This window comes from Symphodus melops (genome assembly GCF_947650265.1).
Source record: "Symphodus melops genome assembly, chromosome: 10".
NCBI classification, from domain to species: Eukaryota; Metazoa; Chordata; class Actinopteri; order Labriformes; family Labridae; genus Symphodus; species Symphodus melops.
In genome coordinates this window covers 325,510-335,509 of record NC_136700.1, presented here as the reverse complement: position 1 = coordinate 335,509, position 10,000 = coordinate 325,510, and the positions used below count along the sequence as shown (strand labels likewise).

Below are 10,000 nucleotides of genomic sequence, written 5' to 3'. Positions count from 1 at the left end.
CGATCATGGCGACGCGTCCGGACCTCGTCCTCTCGTGGCGTTCGTGTGAACAGGAAAACTTTGACCATCACGAGGACGTAAACATGAAACGTTTATTAAGAAACATCAAAGACTTTCTGTACAGTGATTCTCAAACATCTTAAAAACAAAAGGTGCTAAAACATAATACTGCTGTTTATAAAAGCGTCCGCAGGGTTTGTCCTCCGCACGCCGCCGCCGTGGCGCCGGCTCGGGTTCACACTCGGTTCAGTTTGGTCCGGGTCATCTGAAGCAGCAGCTCGGAGTACTTCTCCAGCAGACACATGGTCCCGTCGCTCTCCATGAGGCCAGAGGGGGCGCTGTTTCCCCGCAGCACCGCCTGCAGCTCAGAGTGAACCACGTCAAACGCCTCCCGCAGGACGCACGCCATCTGAGGACGCCGCTCCGACCCGCCGAGCTGCACCATGAAGAAGAAACGAGTGTCAAAGTAAAAATGGAAAGAGTGTTTCACGGGGGAGTCAGCGCTCTCTGGTCTCACCTGTCCGTACAGGTGGACAGCTCGTCTCGCCGTCTCTCTCAGCTCGCTGGCGACCTGCTGACACTGCTGCAGACTGACCGACTCTTCATCACCTGAAACAACAAAGACCTGATGACTGAGGGGGGCGCTCCAAGTCAATAAAGGGGGAGGGGTTACCCGTTTGGGGGAGGGGCTACCTGTTAGGAGGAGGAGTTACCTGTTAGGAGGAGGAGTTACCTGTTAGGAGGAGGAGCTACCTGTTAGGAGGAGGAGCTACCTGTTAGGAGGAGGAGCTACCTGTTAGGAGGAGGGGTTACCGGCTAGGAGGAGGGGTTACCGGCTAGGGGGAGGGGTTACCAGTTAGGAGGAGGGGCTACCTGTTAGGAGGAGGGGTTACCTGTTAGGAGGAGGGGTTACCTGTTAGGGGAGGGGCTACCTGTTAGGGGAGGGGTTACCTGTTAGGGGAGGGGCTAACTGTTAGGGGGAGGGGTTACCTGTCTGAGGAAGGTGGCGGTCTGTCAGAGGAGAGGAAGAAGAGGTCGGGAAGTCTCCTGAAGATCGCTCTGATATTTTTAACAAAAACAAAAAAGTAAATCAAACGTCTGTCGATGACCTCGTCGTGTTTCTGATTGGAGGAGAACTTTCAGGTGGCGGCCTGATGGCAGGTCAGCATCTTACAGCAGTCTCACCTGTGTTACCTGGGTCAGTGTCGGGCCCTCCTGGACCCTCCTCCCGTCTAGAGGCGGGGTCGGCGATGACATCACAAGCGGGTGTGGGGGTACTGGAGGGGGCGGGACTTGTGAGGGTTTGGTTTATATTTGTTAGTGTTTCCTCGATGCTACTGACGCTCCACCTGGCGACCGCACCCTCTGACATCACACGAGAGGGCAGGTCTTGTTCAGGTGTGCAGCCCTGAGACTCCACGGACGCCGCAGCCGCCACACTGATTAAAAAAAGAAAAGACAACGATCAGACCGTCTGGGGAGGTGGGACATGAAAAGGGGGGCAGCTTGAGGTTTCAGGGGGTACCTGCAGGTCTGGTCCTGGTCGGGGACTGGGTTGGCGCTCTGGAGTTCCACACCAGCTGACATCAGGGGGGCGTCAGGAGGGAGGTCTGAGGAGTCGGACATGTTCTCCTCCTCATGACAGGAAGTGGAGGAGGTGGGGAGGGGGTCTTGGATCAGTTTGGCTCTGGAGCTCGCTGTGGTTCCCAGGTACCCGAGGCGAGGCGCCCCCTGCTGGACCGCAGACACCACGCTGCTGTTGTGGGCCACCAGAGTCCTGGGAGGGACGTCTGATTGGTTGAAGAAGAAGAAGAGGGTCAGAGAGCAGGGTGTGGGGGGGGGGGGGGAGCTGCCAGTTCACCTGAACTCAGTTTAGATCCATAAATCAAATCCAGAATGGGCCCTTCAGCCCTCCACCACCTTTAACCACCGTGACCACCTCGTGACGGAGGAAGATAAACACACACCGCGTGTCTATACACACACACACACACACACACACACACACACACACACACACACACACACACCCCCGCGTGTCTACACACACACACACACCTCCCAGCTTCTCTCCGCACTGGACGACAACCACGGTGTGTCGTCGGCGTAGCGGGCGGCGTTGGGGCCGATGGGAAATCATGCAGGAAGCTCGACGACGGACGAGGAGTGACTGGTTGGATCTGACTGTGACACACACACACACACACACACACACACACACACACACTTCCTGGTTCAGTAGCCAATAGGAAGAGTCGGATCCATTATGACTGTTTTATAAAACGTCCTCTAAAGCTGGTCTCACCTGGACCGGGTCAGTGACTCTGAGCCGGTCCAGGGTCCAGGGAGCTCCTGGGTAACAAAGTGTCCTTCCTTAGTTTAAAGACAAGGTTCTTATCTGAAGCTTGTTTGAAGAACGAGTCGGACCAGTCGAGCTCCTCGGACCCGTTTGACTCCTCAGAGAAGTGAAGTGTTCTTCTTCTTCTACGTCATCAAGTAAAGGGGCAGCATGGAGGACTTTGTAGTCCACGGGGGGGGGGGGGGGGGCAGACTCAGCTGATCTGGCTCTACGACCCCCCCGACCATCAGAGGACCCACAACCACCGCCGCCCTTGTTCATGCACGGCGTGCTCCGCCCTCCCTCAGCGCAGAGGGAGTGTGCCCCCCCCCCCCCCCCCCACAGTGATGAAGGTGACCTGCTGCTCTGACAGGTGGACGTGAGAGGAGACGCAGGTGTGAACGTGTCCTGACAGGAAGTTGAGAGAACGTGACGCCTCACCTGTAGCGTTGTCGTTTTCTTTGTGCGCAGCGTCAGCTGACGTGACCTCGCCGCTCGACTCCGAGGTCGCCTGCAAACAAACGTCCAGGTGACACTTTTTATTTCATCTGTCAACTCAGAAAGTCGGCTTTTATTTTGAAATTGAGCCGAAGCTCTGACTTCCTGCGTTACCGATGTGATGCTGACGTTGCTCTCCTCTGGGATGGAGACAGGGGGAGGAGCCTGGCTCGGCCACATCCTAAACAACAGGAAAGTACCGTTATCGCCATGACAACGTTGACGTTAGCGTCCCCGGGGATCGTGGGTAGACTGACCTGATCCGGTCCTGGAAGCGGGACAGGAAGCGAGTGGAGATGCTGAGTCGGGGGTTCAGGAAGTGTTTCTCCTCGGGAGGCTGCACCGTCCTCAGGTCAGTGTCGAACTTCTCTGAAAGGTCAAAGGTCACACACACACACACGTCAGCGGGCGTGACGGGGAGAGCGGCGTGGACGTGCAGACGAAGAAGAGAGAGAGAGTCACCGTCGTTCAGACTGGAGGCCAGAGTGTCAAAGTGGGTCTTCAGAGAGTTCCTGTCCTCGTCGTCCTCCAGGACCAGACTGCCCACAGAGCTGCCCTGACTCAGAGAGTCCGTGTCTGAGGGGGGACAGACCCGGACCCCCGTCACTCAAACTAACACGTTACCATGACGACCAGGAGAAGGTATCATGAATGTGTCTGACCTGCGTCGTGCTGCTGCTCCAAACTTCCTGCTGAACCTTCAGAGCACGCAGAGTCCGGACTCAGCTGAGTGCTCCACACAGGCTCCACCCCCTTACCCGGGACCTCCAGCTGGGTCTGAGACTGCTGAGAGTCCGCCTCCCCTTCAACATCAAAATCCCTGAAACACACACACACACACACACACACTGAAACACACAGCTTGAACACACAGGCTGAGGTGTGTTGTGGTGTCACATGAAGCTCACCCGTCCACAGGAGACTCGTCCGTGTTTGGGTCCAGGATGAACGTGCGCCCCCCCTCACCTGGGTCCTGCTGCACCTGGACTCCACACAGAGTGAGAGAGTGTCACGTCTCTTCGTCACGCATGAACAAAGTCTTCATGACAGAAACTGAACTGACCTCCTCGTCCTCGTCCTCCTCGTCTCCCAGCAGACTCTCCAGACTCTGAGGGTGGAAGTCCTCCTCCTCCTCCTCCTCCTCCTCTTCCTCCTCCTCACTCTTGGTGGGGCTCGGGGAGAAGGCGGAGCAGATGACCACAGGTTCCTGCCGCTCCGCCCAGCGACTGCGTACCTGCGGAGGCTCTGCGTCTGATTGGACCGCACAGGAGGCTCCGCCCTGCCCCTGCTGAACACACAAAATGCATGTAAGCAATCAGCAGTGACATCACGACCTCCGCTCCGGTCTGTGGCGATCATCGGTGAACTGACCAGCTTCCTGAACCACATGGGCAGCTTCCCGTTGGTCTGGAGCAGCTGAGGATCTGAAACAGCGAAAAGTCAGAGTCACACTGTGGTCACCTGCACAGGTGCTTTAAGAGAAGAGTAGTCTGTGTTTGAAGCTCTCTGAGGGGGAAACAGGTGTTTGAGGCTCTCTGAGGGGAAACAGGTGTTTGAGGCTATCTGAGGGGGGAAACAGGTGTTTGAGGCTCTCTGAGGGGGGAAACAGGTGTTTGAGGCTCTCTGAGGGGGGAAACAGGTGTTTGAGGCTCTCTGAGGGGGGAAACAGGTGTTTGAGGCTATCTGAGGGGGGAAACAGGTGTTTGAGGCTCTCTGAGGGGGGAAACAGGTGTTTGAGGCTCTCTGAGGGGAAACAGGTGTTTGAGGCTATCTGAGGGGGGAAACAGGTGTTTGAGGCTCTCTGAGGGGGGAAACAGGTGTTTGAGGCTCTCTGAGGGGGGAAACAGGTGTTTGAGGCTCTCTGAGGGGGGAAACAGGTGTTTGAGGCTATCTGAGGGGGGAAACAGGTGTTTGAGGCTATCTGAGGGGGAAAAACAGGTGTTTGAGGCTCTCTGAGGGGGAAACAGGTGTTTGAGGCTCTCTGAGGGGGGAAACAGGTGTTTGAGGCTCTCTGAGGGGGAAACAGGTGTTTGAGGCTCTCTGAGGGGGGGGAAACAGGTGTTTGAGGCTATCTGAGGGGAAACAGGTGTTTGAGGCTCTCTGAGGGGGGAAACAGGTGTTTGAGGCTATCTGAGGGGGAAACAGGTGTTTGAGGCTCTCTGAGGGGAAACAGGTGTTTGAGGCTCTGAGGGGGAAACAGGTGTTTGAGGCTCTCTGAGGGGGGAAACAGGTGTTTGAGGCTCTCTGAGGGGAAACAGGTGTTTGAGGCTCTCTGAGGGGGGAAACAGGTGTTTGAGGCTCTCTGAGGGGGGAAACAGGTGTTTGAGGCTCTCTGAGGGGAAACAGGTGTTTGAGGCTCTCTGAGGGGGAAACAGGTGTTTGAGGCTCTCTGAGGGGGGAAACAGGTGTTTGAGGCTATCTGAGGGGGGAAACAGGTGTTTGAGGCTCTGAGGGGGGAAACAGGTGTTTGAGGCTCTCTGAGGGGAAACAGGTGTTTGAGGTGATTGACGAGGCGGCGCCCTCTCACCCTGAGCAGCGTCCGGTCTGGCTGGAGTGCCGGTGTCAGGCTCCTCCTCTTCGTCCAGCTGAGGGAGCAGCGCCGACGGCACGCTGATGAAGGTCTCTCTCCTGAAACGAGGAGGAACACACCTGAATCCTGACCCCCACACACACACACCTGTCAGGTACACAGGCAGACCCCCTCCCTCCTGACTCACCTGATGTTCTGCTGTTTGACGCCGCAGCTTTCAGGTACAGCGCTCACTTTGAAGCCCCGCCTCTTTCTCATGGTGCTGGTCATCTGAGAGTCCAACCTCCACACAAACACGCAACTACACACACCACAACAAACAACAGTGAGCAGTTTACCTGTCTCAGGTGTGTTTACCTGTCTCAGGTGTGTGTGTACCCGTCTCAGGTGTGTGTGTACCCGTCTCAGGTGTGTGTGTACCCGTCTCAGGTGTGTGTTTACCTGTCTCAGGTGTGTGTTTACCTGTCTCAGGTGTGTGTGTACCCGTCTCAGGTGTGTGTTTACCTGTCTCAGGTGTGTTTACCTGTCTCAGGTGTGTTTACCTGTCTCAGGTGTGTGTACCTGTCTCAGGTGTGTGTACCCGTCTCAGGTGTGTGTACCCGTCTCAGGTGTGTGTACCCGTCTCAGGTGTGTGTACCCGTCTCAGGTGTGTGTGTACCCGTCTCAGGTGTGTGTGTACCTGTCTCAGGTGTGTGTTTACCTGTCTCAGGTGTGTGTGTACCCGTCTCAGGTGTGTGTTTACCTGTCTCAGGTGTGTTTACCTGTCTCAGGTGTGTGTACTTGTCTCAGGTGTGTGTACCTGTCTCAGGTGTGTGTACCCGTCTCAGGTGTGTGTGTACCTGTCTCAGGTGTGTTTACCCGTCTCAGGTGTGTTTACCCGTCTCAGGTGTGTTTACCTGTCTCAGGTGTGTTTACCCGTCTCAGGTGTGTTTACCTGTCTCAGGTGTGTGTACCCGTCTCAGGTGTGTGTACCTGTCTCAGGTGTGTGTGTACCTGTCTCAGGTGTGTGTGTACCCGTCTCAGGTGTGTTTACCTGTCTCAGGTGTGTGTGTACCCGTCTCAGGTGTGTGTACCTGTCTCAGGTGTGTGTGTACCCGTCTCAGGTGTGTTTACCTGTCTCAGGTGTGTGTGTACCTGTCTCAGGTGTGTGTGTACCCGTCTCAGGTGTGTTTACCTGTCTCAGGTGTGTGTGTACCTGTCTCAGGTGTGTGTTTACCTGTCTCAGGTGTGTGTTTACCTGTCTCAGGTGTGTGTGTACCCGTCTCAGGTGTGTGTTTACCTGTCTCAGGTGTGTTTACCTGTCTCAGGTGTGTGTACCTGTCTCAGGTGTGTGTACCCGTCTCAGGTGTGTTTACCCGTCTCAGGTGTGTGTACCTGTCTCAGGTGTGTGTGTACCTGTCTCAGGTGTGTGTGTACCCGTCTCAGGTGTGTTTACCTGTCTCCTGACACAGTGATGAGGTGTCTGCAGTCCTGACTGAACCTCATACAGGTGACGATCTCTGAGGAGACAAACAGCAGGTGAGTCGAACTTGAGAGACCAAAGAGCTCCGACACCTGGAGGGGAATCTTTCAGCTACACACCTGGTGTTAACACACACACACACACACACACACACACACACACACACACACACACACACACACACACACACACACACACACACACACACACACACACACACACACACACACACACACACACACACACACACACACACACACACACACACACACACACACACACACACACACACACACACACACACACACACACACACACACACACACACACACACACACACACACACACACACACACACACACACACACACACACACACACACACACACACACACACACACACACACACACACACACACACACACACACACACACACACACACACACACACACACACACACACACACACACACACACACACACACACACACACACACACACACACCTGAGTGTCCGAACAGCGTGGCCACACACTCTCCAGACTCGTAGTCGAAGATGGAGATGTTTTTGTCGGAGCAGCTGGTGGCGAAGAACGACCCCGACGGATCCATCTCGACCTGCAGACACAGCAGGTATCAGCCAATCACAGCACAGACTGCCTGTCACATGTGATGAAGTGTCCTGGGTTAACGAGGGTCAGCTGCTAAAACGCTTCCTTTAAAGTCCCACTTCCTGTTTGTGAATGAGGAACTCTCCCGCCCTGTTTCATCGCTCAAAACACTTCAGTGCTGACGCCGCTCATCACGCCGTGCGGCCTCAAACATCCATGAGATTATTACTTTTAATATGTAATACAAACATTAAACACACATACACAGAGACACACACACACATTAACACACACACACACACACACACACTCTGACCTTCAGCAGAGCGCCCTCGTCACTGGACGAGCCCTTCAAACACTTCTTCAGCTTCCCCGTCTCCACGTTGTACACCCTGAAAACACACACACATTAAACTACACACACACACATTAAACTACACACACACACATTAAACTACACACACACACATTAAACTACACACACACACATTAAACTACACACACACACATTAAACTACACACACACACATTAAACTAAACACACACACATTAAACTACACACACACACATTAAACTACACACACACACATTAAACTAAACACACACACATTAAACTACACACACACACATTAAACTACACACACACACATTAAACTACACACATTAAACTACACACACACACACATTAAACTACACACACACACATTAAACTACACACACACACATTAAACTACACACACACACATTAAACTACACACACACACATTAAACTACACACACACACACACACACACACACACCTGATGTTGCGGTCCTGACACGCGATGGCCACGTGTGTCCTCGTGGAGTCCAGGTCCATGTCGTAGAGCGTCGTCTTCTCCACCACGTGATGACTCCTGGAGAACGACACGCCGTCTGCCGCCTGCACCGCCACACACACACACACACACGCGTATATATACACACACACACATATATATACACACACACAGACACACACACACACACACACGGTAAGACAAGACTGTGTCCGAGTGTGTGTGTGTGTGTAGGTGTGTGTGTGTGTGTGTGTGTGTGTGTGTGTGTGTGTGTGTGTGTATGTGTGTGTGTGTGTGTGTGTGTGTGTGTGTGTGTGTGTGTGTGTGTGTGTGTGTGTGTGTGTGTGTGTGTGTGTGTATGTATGTGTATGTGTGTGTGTGTGTGTGTGTGTGTGTATGTGTGTGTGTGTGTGTGTGTGTGTGTGTGTGTACATATGTGTGTGTGTGTACATATGTGTGTGTGTGTGTGTGTGTGTGTGTGTGTGTGTACATATGTGTGTGTGTGTGTTGGACCTGCTCAGCTGTCTGGAAGTAGACGCTCTTGTCGGCTCCACAGCTCACCATGTGGACGTGTGGACTCTGACCTGCTGACAGGAAACAGGAAGCTGTCAGAGCTCCCAGCTGTGTGTGTTAGTGTGTGAGCAGGTAGCAGTGTTTACCTGTGTGTGAGCGTGGAGCCGTGTTTACCTGTGTGTGAGCGTGGAGCCGTGTTTACCTGTGTGTGAGCGTGGAGCCGTGTTTACCTGTGTGTGAGCAGGTTTACCTGTGTGTGAGCAGGTAGAGGTCTTTACCTGTGTGTGAGCGTGGAGCCGTGTTTACCTGTGTGTGAGCAGGTAGCAGTGTTTACCTGTGTGTGAGCAGGTAGAGGTGTTTACCTGTGTGTGAGCAGGTAGAGGTGTTTACCTGTGTGTGAGCAGGTAGAGGTGTTTACCTGTGTGTGAGCAGGTAGAGGTGTTTACCTGTGTGTGAGCAGGTAGAGGTGTTTACCTGTGTGTGAGCCGTGTTTACCTGTGTGTGAGCAGGTAGCAGTGTTTACCTGTGTGTGAGCAGGTAGCAGTGTTTACCTGTGTGTGAGCAGGTAGAGGTGTTTACCTGTGTGTGAGCAGGTAGAGGCGTTTACCTGTGTGTGAGCAGGTAGCGGTGTTTACCTGTGTGTGAGCGTGGAGCCGTGTTTACCTGTGTGTGAGCAGGTAGCGGTGTTTACCTGTGTGTGAGCAGGTAGAGGTGTTTACCTGTGTGTGAGCAGGTAGAGGTGTTTACCTGTGTGTGAGCAGGTAGAGGTGTTTACCTGTGTGTGAGCAGGTAGAGGTGTTTACCTGTGTGTGAGCAGGTTTACCTGTGAACTTGACAGCAGTGATGGAGGCCGAGTGGTCGCTCAGCGTCTGCTCCAGGCTGTAGTTCTTGTCCAGGTTGAAGACGTGGATGAGTCGATCCCTGCTGGCCGACGCCAACAGCTTCACACCTGGAAGCACAACAAACAGGCCCAAGCCCTTTCTACGGTCCAGTCTGTGGTTACCATGGAGACCTACCACTATATGAGGGGGGCGGAGCCTAATATAACCCATCACAGCTGAAGCCACTTAAGGAAACCTGTGTGACCAACTGGAGTGTCTGTGAGGGAGCACTGACAGCATGAAGGTCAAAGGTCATCAAAGGTCAAAGGACCAACTCACCTGTGGATATGGGCGAGAACTCCAAACACAACACCTCCGAGTCATGAGCCTCGATCTTCACCAGCTCGTCCA

General features: G+C 53.9%; 1 protein-coding gene across 4 annotated transcripts in view; it reads right to left on the bottom strand.

The window, feature by feature from the left end:
- Positions 1 to 78: 78 nt before the first annotated feature.
- Positions 79 to 10,000, bottom strand: part of wdr62 (WD repeat domain 62) — a 14,779-nt gene continuing 4,857 nt past the window's right edge. The window contains exons 12-34 of one of the 4 annotated variants that reach the window (XM_079354032.1): positions 9,929 to 10,000; positions 9,592 to 9,717; positions 8,769 to 8,842; positions 8,238 to 8,359; positions 7,754 to 7,829; positions 7,333 to 7,444; positions 6,802 to 6,865; positions 5,554 to 5,667; positions 5,364 to 5,464; positions 4,208 to 4,260; positions 3,900 to 4,124; positions 3,745 to 3,818; positions 3,499 to 3,656; positions 3,299 to 3,412; positions 3,094 to 3,205; positions 2,951 to 3,017; positions 2,780 to 2,849; positions 2,059 to 2,184; positions 1,526 to 1,790; positions 1,186 to 1,439; positions 991 to 1,059; positions 518 to 609; positions 79 to 436 (exon numbers count right to left, since the gene is read on the bottom strand). The exon at positions 9,929 to 10,000 is cut by the window's right edge and continues 20 nt beyond it. In XM_079354032.1, the coding sequence (XP_079210158.1) occupies positions 236 to 436; positions 518 to 609; positions 991 to 1,059; positions 1,186 to 1,439; positions 1,526 to 1,790; positions 2,059 to 2,184; positions 2,780 to 2,849; positions 2,951 to 3,017; positions 3,094 to 3,205; positions 3,299 to 3,412; positions 3,499 to 3,656; positions 3,745 to 3,818; positions 3,900 to 4,124; positions 4,208 to 4,260; positions 5,364 to 5,464; positions 5,554 to 5,667; positions 6,802 to 6,865; positions 7,333 to 7,444; positions 7,754 to 7,829; positions 8,238 to 8,359; positions 8,769 to 8,842; positions 9,592 to 9,717; positions 9,929 to 10,000 (2,741 nt within the window). In that variant the 3' untranslated portion in view covers positions 79 to 235. The remainder of the gene's footprint in view (positions 437 to 517; positions 610 to 990; positions 1,060 to 1,185; positions 1,440 to 1,525; positions 1,791 to 2,058; positions 2,185 to 2,779; positions 2,850 to 2,950; positions 3,018 to 3,093; positions 3,206 to 3,298; positions 3,413 to 3,498; positions 3,657 to 3,744; positions 3,819 to 3,899; positions 4,125 to 4,207; positions 4,261 to 5,363; positions 5,465 to 5,553; positions 5,668 to 6,801; positions 6,866 to 7,332; positions 7,445 to 7,753; positions 7,830 to 8,237; positions 8,360 to 8,768; positions 8,843 to 9,591; positions 9,718 to 9,928) is intronic. The other 3 variants (XM_079354034.1, XM_079354033.1, XM_079354035.1) reach the window with 3 other exon arrangements.